The sequence below is a fragment of the Lupinus angustifolius genome, chromosome LG02, assembly GCF_001865875.1.
Source record: "Lupinus angustifolius cultivar Tanjil chromosome LG02, LupAngTanjil_v1.0, whole genome shotgun sequence".
Classification (NCBI taxonomy): Eukaryota; Viridiplantae; Streptophyta; class Magnoliopsida; order Fabales; family Fabaceae; genus Lupinus; species Lupinus angustifolius.
Window position 1 is genome coordinate 3,814,959 of NC_032010.1, and position 21,651 is coordinate 3,836,609.

Below are 21,651 nucleotides of genomic sequence, written 5' to 3' on the forward strand. Positions count from 1 at the left end.
TATTTTCAACAACAACTCATCAACATCATAAACTTTCAAGAATAAAATACAAACTTTTTCCTAAACACATTAAAGGTTCCTTTGATGTTAAAATCATCACCTTTAAACATATTCAAATACTAACAATAATTTCTAATATTTTCCAACATATAAGTCATCTAACCTTGTCCAAAGATATAGTTTTTCCATCTAAGAACAAGGAAGAAATTTCAAGATTTACAAAGGTCAAAAACTACATAAAGGTTCACATGATTTTATTATCATCCCCTTTAGTTATGCCTTCATAAAATACTTAAAAAAACAAATATAAACTCTACTTTATGAACAACATAATAAAAACTCATAACTTTCTATGAAGTATGAGAAGAAGATGAAGAAGAAACATAAAATACTACCTTAGTTTGTATAGGAAATTTAGTGTAGAAATGAGAGAATGGGGTGGGTATTTATGGGAGAGCCTCACCCTCATCAAATCATAAAATTTAATGCAAGGTAAGTAGAGTTAGACTAGTATAGGTGATGTATCTAATGGTGGTGGGGTGAGAGGATTTGTTGAGTGATTTAGGGGATTTTGGTGGTAGTAAATCAAGGCATTAATGAGTGAAATCTATAAGATTTAGTATGTATATTTTGTGAAGTGACTCATGCGACATGACGACTTCGGAGAAACGTATGCGATTAAAACCATTCCCGAGTATTGTCGGCTAATATCTGGTCGGATAATAAAAATTTCCCGATTTCGGTTTACGATTAGAACTTTGAAACATGGAATTCGGAGTGAAAAATAATTAGAAATGTGTTTTGGACAAACTTGGTGTCTATCTTGACTTGAAATAATATTTCGAAGCCAATAGCGCAATCAGAATTCGATTCTGAGCTACGGAACTCAAAAACACGTTATTGAGCCGAATTCGAGTGAGACTTGGCCCCAACAGCGGTCCGAAACCGACTGTCTCCGAAAATCATGAAAATTTACCACCAAATTGGAAATAGAATTACAAGACTAAAACTCAACTAGCGTTTCGTCTAATTCTTTACCAAAAATTCCCAACAATTCATTTTCGAAAATATAATTAATAAAACTATTAATAAAAACATATATTTTCAATGTAGTAAAATTCGCGGTGTTACAGACCAAATGAGCATAAGACATGTTGATTGTTGAGTCATCTTCAAGCTTTAATAGAACCTTGTCTTCATCAAAACATAGGCAGAGAAATACTAGTGTTATCCTTGACACTTTGCACTCTCATGAACCGTACCTTTGTTTTTTATGAATGAATGACTTTTTTTATATAACTAATGATACATCTTCACCCTATGAATAAAAAACTAATCTCTTTTAGATGTGTGATTATTTCTCCCAACAAATATTACTTTCATGAGTCGAATTTTTAATATTACATTGTAAAACCAACATTTTGATCCTTTTCGATGAATAAATGACTTTGAATCCATCTAACTACCTTATCTAATGTGATGTTGTTGATTGTTCCACTATTAGAACAACAACTATAGGTTCATGCATGCATGCTGTTAATTGTTCCATGTTTGGACTTTGGTTTCATCATCACATTCTTCATTCTTCAATCTTCAAACAAGTATTTGTCCAATTATCAAACTTTAAAATAATATTCTTTTTGTTTGTCTCATCCTTTATCTACCATTAAAAGAGATGGCAATTAAATCTACTTATGATGAGAGTGAATTTTTTCACTATTTGATAAATAATAAATTGTGCACACAAATATAGTGAATAAAATTAAATACCTTCATTTAGGTCCTCCAAAACACCCAATGCGTGGAAAATAACTTATTTACCTAGATTAATTTGATACCATTTGAGATTTAGAAGGATCAAATTAGGAATTTTCCATCAGATTTTCCATTTTTAATAGACTTAAATTGAGATTTTGAAGGACAAAATTGGGTCTATTTCATAAATATTAATTTTTAGAAATGATGTACTAAAGACACATCCCTACATTTTTTAAATTTATAGTGAAGTAAGTGTACTAAAGAATGGTTAAATCCGGTTATTTAAAAGTCACTAAATCTTGTTTGACAACTTGTGAAAAAGAACATGTGCAATTATAGTACCATATTTAAATGATTTGCCTATGCCCTAACCAACACATAATTCAGAAGGGCTGCAACCAATTTTGGAAGGTACAGAAATATGGATGTGAAAAGAAAAACAATAATTCCAATTTCCATGTTTATTACTTTGGGAATATGAGTTCATAACCAAATACTTCTTACTTTATGAGCAGTGACCTAATCATTTTTAGAATACATGATTACACTTCTAGTAAGTATCGCTTATAACAATTGAACATTTAATATTTTAATTTATTTAAAAATTTAATAGAGCTCTATACTATTAGACCAATGCCTTATTATCGAATATAATTTTTATAATATCATGTATTAAAATTTTAAATTATTTGCATATTTCTCACTCTAATTGAATTTGTTTTGATTCAATAATGAATCATATAATTTCTTTGATAAAAGAATACTCTCGTAATTAATGGAAGTGGGTGATGATTTATTATATAAAAATAAGTAAATTAAATTGGAGTAATGAACCAGTACAATACAGGAGTAAGAAAATAAAAGAAATATATAGTGCTAGTAATATCGGATGGACAGACCGACCAAAAAAACATCTGGCCCATAATTGATACAATACAACTATTTAACCTCTCTTAGAGCAATGGTTGCAACATTTTTTTTTTCTTAAATGACTCTCATTCATTATTTTATATTTTGTTTACATTTTTAACAACTCAAACTAAATCATTTCCAATGACGTAACCATATTTCTGTTTTTAAATGGACCATACAAACTTACTCCACATTTATATTTTTCACTCTTGTAACTATTTTTTCCTTTTTTTTTAATATTGACTCACAACTTAAAGAATGATGTTTATTTATTTTACTGTTGTGAAATAAGAACAATAGCGACTCCTCTTCAATGATGAACTTAGACAAAGAACGTGTTTATTTCATTAAGAACGATTTTTTTTGTTATCATTGTGGGTACTCTTACATTGTTACCGATGTGAAATCGGTGCATGTCAGCAAGCTTTGATGAATATAGTCAAACATAGTAGTTCATTGTATATATTTTTGTTTAAAAGTTAACATTGTAAATTATGACATAATTAATTAAAAGACATGCTCATTTATATTAGAGAAGTAACTACTATTCTTTAAGAGATTGAGACCTTAGCAAATAATTTTGCAAATATTTTCATCTAACCACTTAGTTGATACATTTTGTTGTACTAACTTATGACCTGGTTTATTGTTTCATGACTTTATTTGAGTTGGTAATAACTTGTACGGAAAGTGAATTATTGTATACCAATTATATTTTGGAAGATGATGACCATGAGGCACGAATCAGTCCCATTAATATAAACGAAGGCTGTCAAGCTAGATGCTCATGTGATAAAGAAATGAGACAACATACTACACAACTTTAATTCATTTGAGTTAAAGATATAAATTTATAATACATTTTGTAGTATAAATTATGAATTTATGTTTCCAATGTGTGATATGTATTTGTGATTGGTCTTTAACATTTAAACTATTGTAACAATCTGTATACTATGTTGAATAGAGGCTCGGTGAAATAGACATGTCTATAAAGATGCAAATTATCTGCACCTAGACACAAGGATCCTATGAAGCTTCACTATTCTCTAGGGTTGGCTTTGGGCTTTCCCTGTCCAACTTAGGTGAAGGTTAAAGAAGGTCTCTTTCCAATTAAAATATGTTTGTTTTTAGAAAGAAAAAAATTATGAATATTATAAAATAAGAATTATAATTTGAGTATTTGCCTATCTGAAATTTTATTATACATATATTTTTTTTATATATAAAAATATATTTGTGTATGATTTAATCAATATATGATTTAATTAGGGAATTACTAGTGAATTAACGAATCATTATCTTTATTATTACTAGTACGGCGACAAACACTCGTGTCTGCCGACCTACATTTTTACTTTCTGATATTAAGGATTTAAGTTTTATATATTTTATTTTGGTGAATCAAAATATTTTTTATATTAAATATAATTTATATCATAGTTATTAAAACCGTATCATACCGGCCGGTTCAACCGAAAAACCGGTGAACCGGGCCCCTAACCGGTACGGTACAGGTGTTGAACCGGCCAAGTATCAAAACCGGTGAACCGGTCGGTATTTTACTAAACCGGCCGGTTTATATACATATTTTTTTTATTTAAAAAAAACTTAAAAACTTAAAAGTCCATTACAAGGTGACCCACCTTTCTAACCATTTTTCAACCTTTCAAGGCACATACTTCCAGGACATACTTAGATTACACATTTTAGTTCCTAACGTGACATTTGTGTAATCTTGGAGTACTGTCTGAAGATAGGGTTTAGTAGAAAAGTATAATGTTCATATGAGAAAACTTTGACTCATTGGTGTTAAATGTTAAAACTCCAAATTTATTTGTTTTGTAGAGTGAGTTGTGAACTTATGTCAATTATTTATATTTTGTGATTGTTAAGTGATACTTTTGAATTGATATATGTTTTTTAATTTAGAGTTTGAATTTGTTAAAGACTTAAAGTTGTTTATTTATGTGAATTTTGAGTACATTTATAAATATTGATTATAAATTTGAGCTATCTATTTGGAAATTTTTTTTGTTATAGGTTTATATATATATAAAAATATAAGTAGGTATGTCCGGTTTAACCGGCATGCGGTTTAATTACTGAACCACTGGTTGAACCACTGTACCACTATACCAGTACCCTGACCGGTTTGATAACCGGTACGGTTTTAACAACACTGATTTATATTGTAATTTTTATTTGATGCACTTTATATTATATTTCTTTGTCTTTATTTTAATTGTCAAATTAAGGTAAAGATGTGGTTAATATATTGATGATGATTATATATGATTATATATTTTTTGTAAAAATTAAAAGGGTTAAGGACAAAATAGACAAGGAAAAATTATATCATAATAGTAGTTATTCCATATTTTTTCTTTATATATAGTATAGATGATCGATTTCTATTTTTAATATTGTTTCTTATTTAATATTTTTACTATTTTTCATATAGTATTTAATGTTGTTTACTCTTTTTAATATTATTAAATGTAATATTTAATACCATTAATGTTTAATAATATTTAATGTTTATTTTTAATAATATTTAATGTTTAATATTATTAAATATATTAATGAACATATATTACCAATACAACAATCAAACCTTAATCATACTAAATAATATCAGCTACATCAATCAAACGATAATATTATATTTTACCATAAACTATGTTCGTTGAGAAATCGTCAATATCAAAGTTTTTCCTAGTCATCGTGTCTATATGTTTTTTATGTCTTTCTCCTACTCCAAAATTTAAACCAACTTACATTTGATATTTGATCATATTTTCATGGTCTCATTTTTTTCTAATATATAATTATTATTTCATTGTGTATCAATATATGATTATTACATAAAAAATTTATTTGTAAATTGAGTTGAATATCTATGTATTGTGAGTAGAAAGAATAATACACAATCACCAATAAATAATTCGTTTGTATTAAAGAGATGGTGATGATTAAAAATAAAATATGTTATAATATAATGATAATGTATAAAACTTATACAAATTTAATACATATGGCTTTTTTCTCTTGTAAATTTGGATGCCTCTACCAAAAAAAGTTAAGGCAACAACTCATTTTGCTATTATTATGGTTTAAGTGGCCCATATTATAAATTTTTATACCCAAAATTAAGGAACAACCGAGAGTGTCATCATATAATTTTGGAGTTAGTACTCAAATTACTCAAGCAACTCTCCTTACAACTCATATTGAATTAGTGGTTTATGAGATTGGGACATCCAAAGTTTTTAATGAATTATTAACTTAATAAAGAAGTTTCCATATTATATTTTATTATAAATATGGAAATTGATGTATTTTTCTATTATATTCTCCTATTAACTTTGTTACCCACAAGTCTTATAAGGTTGCACATCCAATGTTTTTAATGAATTATTAAAAAATAATACTTGATTCAAATTCATTTTAAAACTTAATAAAGAAGTTTCCATATGCATTATATTTTATTATAAATATATCTTTTATCTCTATGTTTATTATCATGTTGACTGACACTTTATGCTTGTCGACCCACATTCTTTATTGTCTGATATCAAGTATATAACATAAAGTTTATATAAATTTCTCAACTTGTGCCTCTTATGATGATAAGTGTGTCATTGGATGTTTTTTCGTGTGAGTCAAAGTTCTTTTCTTAGGGTGATGAAGAGAGAAGATAGAAGTAGGAGAATGTGAAGAATAATAGTGATACATTATGGAAAAGAATAAAAGAACGTGCAAAAGTTTCTTCTAGTTATTACTGGGATGTCACAAAAAGATAAAATTGAAATATGAAAATTGTATCATCATGGTTACTAAATGAAATTGAAGTTGAATGAAATTATACATGTTCAATTACCTGAATGTCTTTTAAGCATACTTTTTGCATTTATATAAAAGTAAGGGCAAAATTGGAATATAAAAACTATGATTATTCACTTACCTAAACACCTCTTAGGCATATTTTGTCTTTATATAGTAGTATAATGATTTTGGAGTTAGTACTCAAATTGTTGAAGCAACTCTCCTTATAACTCATATTTGATTAATGGTTCATGAGAGTGCACATTCAAAGTTTTTAATGAATTATTACAAAATAATAATTAATTCAAATTCATTATAAAACTTAATACAAAAGTTTTCAGATGCATTATATTTTAATATAAATATATCTTTTATCTCTACATTTACTAGAGTGTCGACCGACACTCTGTGTTTGTCGACCTGCATTATATCAAGTGTATACATAAAGTTTCTATAAATTTATTAACTACTGACTCTAAGGATGATTAGCGTGTCATTGGATATTTTTTCATGCAGGTCAAAGTTGTTCTTCTTAAGATGATGAAGAGAGAAAATAGAAGTAGAAGAATGTGTTGAATAGTAGCGATACATTATAGAAAATAACAAAAGAATATGTGGAAGTTTCTTTTAGTTATCATTTGGATGTCACAAAAAGGTAAAATTAGAATATAAAATTTAAATGATGATCGTTACTAAATGAAATTGAATGAAATTACACGGGTTCAATAACATGAATGTCTTTTAGATATATTTTGCATTTATATATAAGAAAATTTTTAGATATATAAATTATGCATGTTCAATTACCTAAACACCCTGTAGGTATATTTTATCTTTATATAGTACGATATATATCCTTAATATTATAATAAAATTAAAAGAAGTTAAAAGTTACACCATAATTTTGAATTGTCATATTTTACTATTATTAATTAAAATTTTATATTTTCACCATATATCATTATCTATCTAAAATTGAATCAATCATTATCATCAATGATAAATTATATATATATATATATATATATATATTATTTTTAAAATTTTAGTTTATATAGACATAACATTTATTTATATCAACGTAAATTTATAATAATAAATTTATTAAAATTAAAAAAAGGTTGTAGTCCTTTCAAAAATTGTGTAAAATTTTGTACCCAAAATAAGTGGCACCAATATTCTAATTTTTTGAACCCAAAATTAAGGAAGTAACTCACATTGTCATCGTGATGATTTTGTAGTTGGAACTCAAATTACTAAAACAACTCTATTGACAAATAATATACATCTTGGATTGGTGGTTTATGAGGTTGTACATCCAAAAACTTTAATGAATTATTACAAAATAATAATTGATTCAAATTCATTATAAAACTTAATAAAGAAGTTTCCATAAGCATTACATTTCATTATAGATATGGAATAATAGTGATACATTATGGAAATGAATAAATGAACAAGTGGAAGTTTATCTTGTTATCATTGGGATGTCACAAAAAGATAAAATTGAAATATAAAAATTATATCAAGGTTTTTCCGTAATGAAATTGAATGAAATTATACAGATTCAATTACACGAACGTTCTTTAGACATATTTGTATTTATATAGTAGTAAGGACAACATTGGAATACAACAATTACACATTTTAAATTACTTAAACACTCCTTAAACATGTCTTGTCTTTACGTAATACTATAGATGTGTCCTTATTATTATAATAAAATTAAAAGAAATTAGTAGTTCCACCAATATTTTGTGATGTCATATTTTACTATTATTCATTAAAATATTATATTTTCATCATATATCACTATCTATCTAAAATTAAATCAACCATTATCATTAATGGTAAATTATATATATATATATTATTTTTAATTTTAACTTTTATATACATAACTTTTATTTATATCAATGTAAATATATAATAATCAATTTATTAAAATAAAAAGGTTGCACTATCTTTCAAAAATTGTGTAAATAAATTACCCTAAATAAGTGGTCTCATATTCTAATTTTTTGTACCCAAAATTAAGGACGTAATTGACATTGTCATCATAGTAATTTTGGAGTTGGTATTCAAATTACTAAAGAAACTCTCTTAACAACTAATATATATCTTGGATTAGTTGTTTATGAGCTTGCACATCCATAGTTTTTAATGAATTATTATAAAATAATAATTGATTCAAATTCATTCTAAAACTTAATAAATAAGTTCCATATACATTATAATTTATTATAGATATGGAAAACGATACATTTTTCTATTATACCCTCAGATTAACTCTCATAACCACAAGTTTTATTAGGTTGTACATCCAAAGTTTTTAATGAATTATTAAAAAATAATAATTTATTCAAATTCATCATAAGGTTGCATATCCAAAGTTTTGACCTGCCTTCTTAATTTTGTGAAATCAAGTGGATACACAAAGTTTGTATAAATTTATTAACTTGTGACTCTAATGATTATTACTATGTCATGGTTATTTCTTGTGTAGGTCAAAGTTCTCTTATTAGAGTGACGAAGAGAGAAAATAGAAGCTGGAGAAGACGTGGAATAGTAGTGATGCATTATAGAAAAGAATAAAAGCACATGTGCAAGTTTCTTCTAGTTACACACGTTTAATTACATGAATGTCCTTTAAGCATATTTTGTATTTATATAATAGTAAGGACAAAGTTGGAATATAGAAATTATACGTGTTCGATTACCTACACACCCCTTACGCATGTTTTGTCATTATATGGTACTATATATATTTATAAAATTATAATAAAATAAAAAGAAATTAGTAGTTACACCAATATTTTGTAATGTCATATTTTACTATTATTTATAAAAATATTATATTTTCATTATATATCACTATCTATCTAAAATTAAATCAACCATTATCATTAATGGTAAATTATATATATATATATATTATTTTTAAAATTTTAGTTTTTATATACATAACTTTTATTTATATCAATGTAAATCCATAATAATAAATTTATTAAAATAAAAAGGTTGTACTTCCTTTCAAAAATTGTATAAATAAATTACCCAAAATAAGTGTTCCATATTCTAATTTGTTTGTACCCAAAATTAAGGATGTAACTGACATTACCATCGTAGTAATTTTGGAGTTGGTACTCAAATTATTGAAGAAACTCTCTTGACAACTAATATATATCTTTGGATTAGTTGTTTATGAGGTTGCACATCCATAGTTTCTGATCAATTACTATAAAATAATAATTGATTCAAATTCATTATAACACTTAATAAAGAAGTTTCCACATGCATTATAATTTATTATAGATGTGGAAAATGATACATTCTTCTATTATATTCTCATGTCAACTCTCCTACCCAAAAATTTTATTAGGTTGTACATCCAAAGTTTTTAATGAATTATTAAAAATAATAATTTATTGAAATTCATGATAAAGTTGGATATCCAAAGTTTCGTCGTGCATTCTTAATTTTGTGATATCATGTGAATACACAAAGTTTGTATAAATTTATTAACTTGTGACTCTGAAGATTATTAGTGTGTCATGGTTATTTTTTCGTGTAGGTCAAAGTTCTTCTTCTTTGAGTGATGAAGGGAGAAAATAGAAGTTGGAGAATGTGTGGAATAAGAGCGATGCATTATAGAAAAGAATAAAAGAACATGTGGAAGTTTCTTCCGGTTATCATTGGGATGTCACAAAAAGATAAAATTGGAATATAGAAATTATAAGATAGTGGTTACTAAATAAAATTGAAAGAAATTATACCGGTTTAATTACATGAATGTCTTTTAAGCATATTTTGCATTTATATAACACTAGTTACAACGTGAGAATATAGAAATTATACACGTTCAATTACCTACACACCCCTTAGGCATGTTTTGTCGTTATATAGTACTATATATATATATAGTTACACCAATATTTTGTAATGTCATATTTACTATTATTCATTAAAGTATTATATTTTCATATGTCACTATCTATCTAAAATTAAATCAACCCTTATCATTAATGATAAATTATATATATATATATATATATATATAATATTTTTAAAATTTTAGTTTTTATATACATAACTTTTATTTATATCAATGTAAATCTATAATAATAAATTTATTAAAATAAAAAGGTTGCACTTCCTTTAAAAAATTGTTTAAATAAAGTATTCAAAATAAGTGGTCTCATATTCTAATTTTTTTGTACCCAAAATTAAGGAAGTAACTCACATTGTCATCATAGTAATTTTGGAGTTCGGTCCTCAAATTATTGAAGAAACTCTCTTGACAACTAATATATATCTTGGATTAATTGTTTATGAGGTTCCACATCCATAGTTTTTAATGAATTATTATAAAATAATAATTTATTCAAATTCATTATAAAACTTAATAAAGAAGTTTCCATACGCATTATAATTTATTATAGATATGGAAAATGATACACTCTTCTATTATATCCTCATATTAGCTCACGTACCCACAAGTTTTATTAGGTTGTACATCCAAAGTTTCGATCTGCATTCTTAATTTTGTGATATCAAGTGGATACACAAAGTTTGTATAAATTTATTCACTTGTGACTCTAATGATTATTAGTGTGTCATGGTTATTTTTTCGTGTAAGTCAAACTTCTTCTTAAAGTAATGAAGAGAGAAAATAGAAGTTGGAGAATGTGTGGAATAGTAGTGATGCATTATAGAAAAGAATAAAAGAACATATGGAAGTTTCTTCTAGTTATCATTGGTATATCACATAAAGATCAAATTGGAATATAGAAATTATATCATGGTCGTTACTAAATAAAATTGAATAAAATTATACAGGTTTAATTACGTAAATGTCCTTTAAGCATATTTTGCATTTATATAATAGTAGTTACAACGTTAAAATATAGAAATTATACAAGTTCAATTACCTACACACCCTAAGGCATATTTTGTCAATATATAGTACTATATATATATATATATACAATTATAATAAAATTAAAAGAAATTATTAATTACACCAATATTATCTAATGTCATATTTTACAATTATTCATTAAAATATTATATTTTCATCCTATATTACTATCTATCTACAATTAAATCAACCACTATCATTAATGGTAAATTATATATACATATATATATTATTTTTAAAATTTTAGTTTTTATATTCATAACTTTTATTTATATCAATGTAAATCTATAATAATAAATTTATTAAAAAAAAGGTTGCACTTCCATTCAAAAACTGTGTAAATAAAGTAACCAAAATAAGTGGTCATGTATTCTGTTTTTTTTGTACCCAAAATTAAAGAAGTAAATGACATTGCCATCATAATAATTTTGGAGTTGGTACTCATATTACTCAAGAAACTCTCTTGACAACTAATATATATATTGGATTAGTTGTTTATGAGGTTTCACATCCATAGTTTTTAATGAATTATTATAAAATAATAATTGATTCAAATTCATTATAAAACTTAATAAAGAAGTTTCCACATGCATTATAATTTATTATATATATGGAAAATGATATATTCTTCTATTATATCCTCATATCAACTCTCATACCCACAAGTTTTATTAGGTTGTACATCCAAAAAATTTAATGAATTATTAAAAAATAATAATTTACTGAAATTCATCATAAGGTTGTATATCCAAAGTTTCGTCCTGCATTCTAAATTTTGTGATATCAAGTGGATACACAAAGTTTGTATAAATTTATTAACTTGTGACTCTAATGATTATTAGTGTGTCATGATTATTTTTTCGTGTAGGTCAAAGTTCTTCTTCTTATAGTGATGAAAGGAGAAAATAGAAGTTGGAGAATGTGTGGAATATGAGTGATGCATTATATAAAAGAATAAAAGAACATGTGGAAGTTTCTTCTAGTTATTATTGGGATGTCACAAAAAGATAAAATTGGAATATAGAAATTATATGATGGTGGTTACTAAATAAAATTGAATGAAATTATACAGGTTTAACTGCATGAATGTCCTTTAAGCATATTTCACATATAATAGTAAGGACAAAGTTGGAATATAGAAATTATACATGTTCAATTACCTACCCACCCCTAGGCATGTTTTGTCATTATATAGTACAATTATAATAAAATTAAAAGAAATTAGTAGTTACACCAATATTTTGTAATGTCATGTTTTACTATTCATTAAAATATTATATTTTCATCATATATCACTATCTATCTAAAATTAAATCAACTATTATCATTAATGGTAAATTATATATATATATATATATATATATATATATTATTTTTAAAATTTTAGTTTTTATATATGTAACTTTTATTTATATCAATGTAAATCCACAATAATAAATTTACTAAAATAAAAAGGTTGCACTTGCTTTCAAAAATTGTATAAATAAGAGTAAATTACACCACACCCCCTGAGTTTTAACGAAATTATGCAAACCACCCCTCACATTTCTACACCTACACAAACCTCCCATAATTTTTATACTTTCGTTACACTAACCACCCATGCATGAGAAATAAGTGTAATCTTTTAAATAAAAATTGTGATAAATGCAATTAAGTTAAACAAAACATGGTTTATTGTGAGACAAATCCGAATAATATATGAGCTGATACCTCTTTATTATTTTTGGTTCATTACGATATAGCATAAGAGCGATTTAAACAATATGTCTTTAGAATTGTTGATGCATTTTGTAACAAAAAATAATAGAGATACATTGATTTTATATTATTTGGATTTTTCCTCACAATATACCATGTTTTGTTTAACTTAATTGCATTATCATATTTTTTATTTAAAAGATTACATTTATTTCTCTTGCATAGGTGGTTAGTGTTACGAAATTAAAAAAAACCAGAGGAGGTTTGTGTAGGTGTGGAAATGTGAAGGATGATTTATATAATTTTGCTAAAACTCAGGGAATGTCAGTGTAATTAACTCTTGTTAAAATGATCCTTGGACTCTTAATTGTAATAAAGGGGTACAACCGTACAAGTCTAACTACCATTAATTGAAAGGGAATGAAGTATCTCCTTCTGCTAGTGAAATCATGACATGTGTCATGTTTCATCATTTTCTATAAAAATATTTTTAAAAATAAACAAAATAGCACACATGTCACATTTTTACTGGCTAGAGGAGATAAGTTATCTCCTTATACAATGAGATTCATTATATAAGTGGTGTGCAACATTATACAAGGAGATACATTGAAATCAAGCAGCCGTATATAAGTGGTGTGCAACATTCTTTCCTATATATTTGAGTTTGGGCTTATGTTATATTGGGCTCTTTGATCATTTTCCTTCTTTATCCATTAAACCAAAATTACAAAAAAACACCTCTTCTATCTAATGTGTTAAAAAGAATACAATTTTAAATAAGATTTTTTTTTGGTTTCTCACATGTATCATCGCATTAGAGGCAATCCTGTCTGAGCCACGAACATCCAGAGGTACATGAGGCTAACTCTCTCAGCGGACATTTTTTCCATCCACAAGACTCGAACCCGAAACCTTACTTAAAGGGAATCAAACATGTACCATTTAAACCAACGTCCGTTGATATTTTAAATTAGATTTAACACACTTTTTGATGGATTACCGCACAAATATATTGAAATATGAGACTAACATTTAATGACAAACTTTTTTTTGGTAATTTCTAAAAATATATTATAATCTTAAAAAATAATTATATTCAGAACCAATATTTACGTAACTATTTCAACATTATTATAGATCAAATCTCGATCCTTAACCTAATGGACCATCTGGATAATCCAATGAGATTACACAATTAATTTTTTTTACATCTACAAAAAAATTGAATTCTTTTTCATAATAGTTGTTAAACATGCTTAAATAATAAACACAAGTCCTTAAAATATAAGACTTTTTTTCTTCAACAAAGCTGGTTAAGTATCTATCTATAATTCTATAATATATATAAAACCAAAACTTGAAATAACTTTCCTCATGGTGTAATTTTCATTTCCTATTTTGTCTATCACATTATTTAATTTTTACAAAAAAACTATATAATCCTAAGCAACCACCACCAATATATTAATTAACCACATATTTCACCTTAAATTAAACATTATCATAAACACACAAAAATATAATATAAAGTACACTGAATACAGCAAATACATTCTAATTCAAAAAATGAAATATATAAAAATTGAATATGTAGTATCACTCAATATTCGTCAGCAGACACGAAGTGGGCTGTATACACTAGTACTATATAAAGCCAAAACTTGAAATAACTTCCTTCATGGTGTAGTTTTCATTTCCTATACTGCCCTTAACATTATTTAATTTTTACAAAAAAAACTATATAATCTAAGCAACTACCACCAATATATTAATTAACCACATATCTCACCTTAAACTAAATATTATCATAAATACACAAAAATTATAATATAAAATACACCGAATATAACAAATATATTCTAATTATAAAAAATGAAATATATAAAATGAAATATGTAGTACCATACAATATCGACTGGCACAACGAAGTGCCACACGCTAGTAAAAAATAAATGACAAACGTCCTTTTCTTACTGAATTATGAAATAGATATAATACAAAGTCTATTTAAATAATAATTCATAAATTGTTTAAGTATAATAGTTATAAAATGGAGTGAATTGAGTATTTGAAAGAAAGATGATAAACCTAGAACCCTACAATTCCAAAACTCAGTCTTGAGATATCACCAATCTCTTACTCTCTCTGCCCAATGTCTCTCCCAATCTCAAATTTCCTCAATTGCCCTAATTTACTCACTTTCCCTCCCAAATTTACTTCATCCTCATTTCTCAGGTTCTTTCTCTCTCTCTAAAATTCCCTATTTTATTGAACTTCTGTTAATTATATAAATTGCAATGTTATTTTCACTGTTAGTCACCCAATTATCATAAAAATTGAATTTTTCAGGTTGCCCAAGACAGTATCAACAACAACAGTGGCATGGAGGAATGATGATAGAAGAAAAATGAAGATGATGATATGTAATGCTTCTGCATCTGCAGCTGGAACCTCTAATCCTGATGATGCTGACTTCAATCCTTATCAGGTATATAATTAAGCTTCTGCTCTTATAACTCCCTCACTTTAGCTTAATTACACTCACTACCCCTCATGTTTCAAACATTTGGTGTAATTACACTTTAAAGATAATTTCTTTTTTATTTTTACTTAATTTTATGCAAATCAGAAATTAGATTGTTTAAGTTTAGGAATACTCTCAAAATGTGATTTTTCATTGTATAGGTTTGATGTAAATCAGAAGTTATTTTGTGTTTTGTTACAATTATAAGAAAATACATTTAGCAACAGTTTTTTTTAAGTGAATCACTAGCTTTTCTACACAAGGTAGATAAAAGTTCTTTTTAGATTCCTTTTCTGTAGGTACTATTTTTTGTGGAAAACTAAGCTTAAACAAGTGCACCCTAAATAGTTTAACTAAATTTAAATGTGTTCTCGATAAGCTAAAAACTTATTTTCACAACCTTTTCTTACAAGTTTATTGAAATAAGCTAAAGAAGCTTATAGGAAGGCCATACACTTATTTTATAAGCTAATCACATAAGCCGAAGTAAGCTCATCCAAATTCCACCTAAGTATAACTATGTAATTTGCTCACTATCTTAAATTTGATGTCACTTCAGTTCAATTACCTATTCCTTCTTCATGTCAGTTGTTAATGTTATTGTTGCAATATCATCTTATAGGTTCTAGGTGTAAATCCTATTGAGAAATTTGATGCAATCAAGGCAAAGTATGCAAAGAAAAGAAAGGAAGCTGAGATTAATGGTGACGAAGCAACTGCTTCCAGAGTAGGTTACCTTTTCTGACCCTTTTTTTTGGGATAAAAGGTGTTTATAAATATCAACAATATGTTAACTGAATACCCAAGTTCATGTCCCTCAATTTAGTTAAATGAGAAATACCAACTTGGTCCTCAAGAATCTCAAATGATGGTCAAATTAGTCATTTTGAAGAATTTTTTTAAAGGCACAACTAGTCTTTATCAAGGTCTATTGATCCTTCACTAAACATTTTTTATTTCCCGGAAAAGATTGGGATTTGAATTTTTTTGGGAAATAAGTTTGCTATTTACTCTGTATGTTATGTTATGGAACAATCTATGATGGATATTCAGGTATTAGCTTTTATTGGTATCCTATCTTGCATTAACTTTTATAGGTACATAAATGTATATATTTAAATAAAATAGTTGAATATGTAAATAGGATAAAATTAAACTTATTCACTAATTATCACCTTAACCTGAGTCCGCTGTGTTCTTTAACTCATTTGCTGAGGATGAATGTCTGCTATTATATACAATGATTTTGTGGAGGGCAACATTGCAAGAGTCAGAACATGCTTTGAGCAAAGAAATTAGTTAGACATGGGACTTGAATCCATGTCTTGAATTTTGAGTAGCAGTACTTTGAGGGTTGCGGGAATCCATAAAAAAGGGTTACACTAAAAATGCAAATGCAGCAGTAACGTACAACTAGACCAATTTTGAAGTTTTTGCGTGTCATAGTTAATATGACCACAGTTTTCCAAGTTTCAACTTTCAATTGGGAGAGGTTAATTAATTGCATTGATATTTGGAAAGTAAAAGCACGTGGTGTGCAATGTGTATATTTAAGGTCTCTACTTAGAAGTTAGAACCCCTGCCATCTATATTAAAGCTCACATATACTTACCATCTAGACCAAAATCAAAATCCAGATGCCATAAGGCTAGGAACTAGGAAATGGCCTTATACCACATAACCCTTTGAAATTATTCCTTCATTTGTGAGATTGTTAGTATTCTATTGATATACTTTTTTCCTCAAAGTTTAATGCACTAACACGTTGCATTGTAAATGTATAATTCAGCTGGAAAAGGCGTATGACAAACTCATGATGGCTCAATTGACTAATCGGAAAAAGGGTGTGACTTTTGGATCATTCAAGGTAAAATAGGGGAATCTTTATTTTCCTGGACACTCAAAATTGCACACAAAACTTGATTGCATGATGAACAGGGATACTTATTGTTTACCTTGTGTTTGAGATTGAAGTTACTCCGTTATTTCAGTTCTGGATGAGTATTTGTTGGACTTCCGCTGATAATGTAGCTATAGTTTTTTTTAATACATATTTTCACTGTTATTTTCCTGTCAACTAAGAATTTAAGAGGACTTAGTGTGTCATAATGTTGAATTCTTGATAATTTTAACTATTTTCTTTGGGCGACATTGGGGGACAGAATGACCCCAAGTAACTGCCAAGATTTTGATTTTCCAATTCCCATCTTAGAATGGTTAATGATTCTCTGCTACATTCTACCTAGAGAATCATGATTTTGCTTCAGCTATGCAATTCTGTTATGTTTGTCATGGGTAGTAAATATTGAACAACATGGAGATGATTTTTTGAAAAAAGCTGGTTTATCCACTTAATTGTATCTTCTTGCCTATTATTCTCAAACATATGGCCCTAATTTATTGTTTGTTTGCATCTCCAAATCTCATGTAACTTGTAAACTTAATGTAGGTTTCAAAGGACATCAAGTATGCCGACAAGCAACCAATTGTACCCTGGGGACCAAGGTTTGATTTGCTTCTATGATTCATGACTTTGTAGTTTTTAGTTTTGCTGCTGTACATTGTTGTGTCTACCATTAGCTTACTAAAATAACTAGCAAGGATGGAATCTTTACTTCAGTGTACTATTCAGTATTAAACTTCTCTAGTTTTGACATGCATCCTGTGTAGTAATCTGTCTGGATGACGCAGTAGCTCATGGCTGGGACCACTATATGGCTGTTTGAGAGTTGTCTCCATATTAGAACCCCCAACCGACACATAACAAAACAAGAAAATAGTTACATCCAATACATGGTGGGATTATGTTGAACTAATTTAAATCAAATTCATCTAATTAAACCATCAAATAGTTAGTATTAATTAGATTCTTCTTCACTCTATAAAAGTAGAGATGCAAAAAAGAAATTGTATTTAGCTTAAATGACATTTCTTTCTCCTGTTTATTTTGTGATATTGTGCATTTCTTTAAATTAATGTTTTTCGGCTTATTACTATCATTATATTGACAACTACTTGTACTCTTATGATGTTATTTTGTCCTTCACTGCAATATCAGGTTTTCTAAATCAAGCACAAATGATATTCGCATCAACTTGGCAGTATCTGCTGTTTTTGTGAGTAGTAAATGAAGGGTTGTTTTTTTTTTCCTCTTCAGAAAATAGCAATACTTAGAAACCATATTAAGTTTCTGTCTTATCATGTTGTACTTAATCAGAATTGTTTACCATTTGTTGCAGACAGCATGGATCCTTGTAAAGCGCAGTGCTGAATATAAACCTTTGCAGTTTTTAGCCTTCGCTGCTGTTTATAGGCTTTTTGAGAAGTTAAAATCCTTTGAATCTCCTGTAGCCAAGAAATATACTGTGAGTTTCAAATTCTATGCCAGCATATTCCATGAAATTTTAAACTCTTTTCTCTTTGAACCATGATGATTATCAATAGAATCATATAGTTCAAGTTGCTGTTGGCTACAGGAAGAAGGTGAAGATACAGGAGAAGGGCTGCGCATGGGAAAACGACTGCTTCGTGCACTGGCCTTGGTTTTTGGATGTGTAGCCTTTGCATCTCTGGTATGATGATTCATCAGATCTTTCGCTGTGACATGAGTTAATTTTCGCTGATCAATACATTATAACTCTATTTTTTGGCTTCTGTAACGACTAATGAGGAAGCTGATAATCTGATATAATATTATGTCTACATGTTTTTCCCCTCGGAATCATAAAGATAAAGAAAAGTAGGGCGAAGGAAGGATAAAGAGAGAGGAATCAGTTACCTTATCTTCTTTCTCCCTTTTGTTTAGTTGGAACCAAATTATTTTTCATCATGGTATTGTGAAAAGGGGCAATCTTTTCATTTTTTTGTGTTAGTTGAACCTCATATTTGATGTCTATAGCTATTTTTTAAAGAATTTTGTGGCAGCTGAGTTGCAGATTGGAATTCCACTAAAACCAAACTTGGCAGGTTAATGCTATTGGAAGAGATTGGAGATTGAGATCAAATGCCCAAACTAAATTATAATGTAGTTTTAGCTTTTTATGGAAAATTCTATCTTCTCTAGGTTCTTCAATTATTTCATTTGTGGTTCAATATTCATCTTAGTCTAATAGGCCTTAAATCTTCTATTTTCTTATCATTCTCAATATATGGCTCATAATTCTTCAGTTTTCCAAGTAAAGATTAACACTTTGTGGTGCGTTTCTTGCAGGCATTTACTGTAGCTTTGAACGTAATTGAGTATGCCAGTGGATCCATTCCTGCTATTGTATACAACAGTCAGGTATAAATAATGGAGTAGTCCTTCATGCCTTAAAATATGGGTTTCAATATAATTTCAGTCCCTATACTTTCTCACTATTTTGGTTTTGGTCCTTCTAGTGTAAAAGTTCAGTTTTCTTGTTCTTATACTTCCAAAATCCGGACCAAAGCCAAAATGGCATAGGGACTCATTTATCTGATCACGAATTTAGGTGTAGCTTGGATAATAACATTGCTTTACAAATTGATAAGAACTCATGTTTTGTTGAGTCTTTCTAATCGATTGCATTTGCATATCTCCTATCAGTATGTGTCCAACTTTAGAAAATTTGCATGTAGTAGTTTTCTTGACAGTAGATTAAACACCCATTTTGGTAGATGTATATGTGACATCACATGGGTCCTTCATTGATATTTAGTGGCACTAATATTGTCCTTCAGAGACCAGTTTGATGGCAAAAATGTAAAATTTAAAGAACGAATTCGATATCCCCATATCTCTTTTGAGAACTACTTTGATGTATTAATTGTTTATAAAGGGGGACAAATATGATGTTGCTAATAATTAAAGAGATTATGTGGTAGCCTTAAGAAGTTGTTTATTAACTCTTGTATAAGGATTCACCACTTCTCATATTACTAGTTTTAAAAAGTTGTTTGATCTTTGGCAATGTTACCTATTATCCTACTCTGGTCAGTGTATTATTGATAATATAATCCTTTATGGTATCTGTATGCAGGAATTGATAATCACCACTTCATCAGCTGTCTTGCTTTATATTTTGGCATCTTATTATAGATAGTTGAGGTCTCTTGGACTTGCTTGAAGACGAAGAAACCATGCATCTCGTCATGATTATCATAATCAGAAACCATGCATCCTATTGATATTGTTTTGATAAGTTACTCACAGTGAAAACAGCTTATTAAAGATCCAATGATTAGGATAGAAGCTAAAGAGTGACAATAGAATGGGAATGATCCTTTGTAGGATGCCCTCTATCTGTTAAGTGAATTCTGTGTTTGACACTCAATTTTGTCAAGAGAAATTTATTAGGAATACAGTTAATTACAAATTTTATGTTTGGTATTGTTATGTATGATAATATTCATGGGAGGAAATGGACATGCTTTGAGACAAGCTTTCATCTTTCAAATTGTTATGTTTGGTGTTGTGTATGATAACTGGATAGAAGTAATAAGATAAAAGTAAGGGTTGAATTGATTAACAATAATAATAATAATCCTCTCTATATGAACACAATATCAAGATAAGGTTTCTTAGTAAACAGCTGTTTTAAAAATCATACATTGATGAACTAAATTTGCAGAAAATACATTTACAAACCAAGTGAGAAAGACTTGTTCCTATTATTTAATCATACATCTTCCCTCCTCGTTCCTAAATCTGCCAAACAATGTAAAGCTCGTTGGTACGAGTGGCTCGATCCTTCTATCTTGCTAAGCTAATGCTGACACAGTGGAGGAGGATGAGTAGGAGATGCTTTTGGAAGCAAGATCTCGGTTAGGCAACACCATTGGAAAGAAAGCGAAAAGGAAAGACCGAGAGAAACAGCTTGAGGAAGCGAGGGAACTTGCTTCTTTGCACAAAAGGAAAGGAAATACATTGCATCATACTGAAGATAGGGATGTTGAGAAACCAGATGAGGCTGTGGAAGCTGTGAACCATGGCCATAACTAGTGTTAGATAAACTGTGTCAGGAACTTCTGATATTGAAGTTTT

At 28.0% G+C, this 21,651-nt stretch overlaps 1 protein-coding gene across 1 annotated transcript; it reads left to right on the plus strand.

Moving 5' to 3' along the window:
* LOC109333408 lies at nucleotides 15,198–21,064 on the plus strand. The gene is made up of 10 exons (XM_019568891.1): nucleotides 15,198–15,358; nucleotides 15,473–15,611; nucleotides 16,270–16,374; nucleotides 17,437–17,514; nucleotides 18,097–18,152; nucleotides 18,706–18,763; nucleotides 18,887–19,012; nucleotides 19,124–19,219; nucleotides 19,858–19,929; nucleotides 20,648–21,064. The coding sequence occupies exons 1-10, from the start codon at nucleotides 15,276–15,278 to the stop codon at nucleotides 20,708–20,710; spliced, it is 876 nt and encodes a 291-aa protein (XP_019424436.1). The 5' UTR covers nucleotides 15,198–15,275; the 3' UTR covers nucleotides 20,711–21,064.

Coding starts and splice junctions, on each gene's coding strand:
- LOC109333408 (XM_019568891.1), top strand. CDS start 15,276: ATGTCTCTCCCAATCTCAAATTTCCTCAATTGCCCTAATTTACTCACT. Junction 15,359..15,472: donor ACTTCATCCTCATTTCTCAG/GTTCTTTCTCTC, acceptor TGAATTTTTCAG/GTTGCCCAAGACAGTATCAA. Junction 17,515..18,096: donor TGACTTTTGGATCATTCAAG/GTAAAATAGGGG, acceptor AACTTAATGTAG/GTTTCAAAGGACATCAAGTA.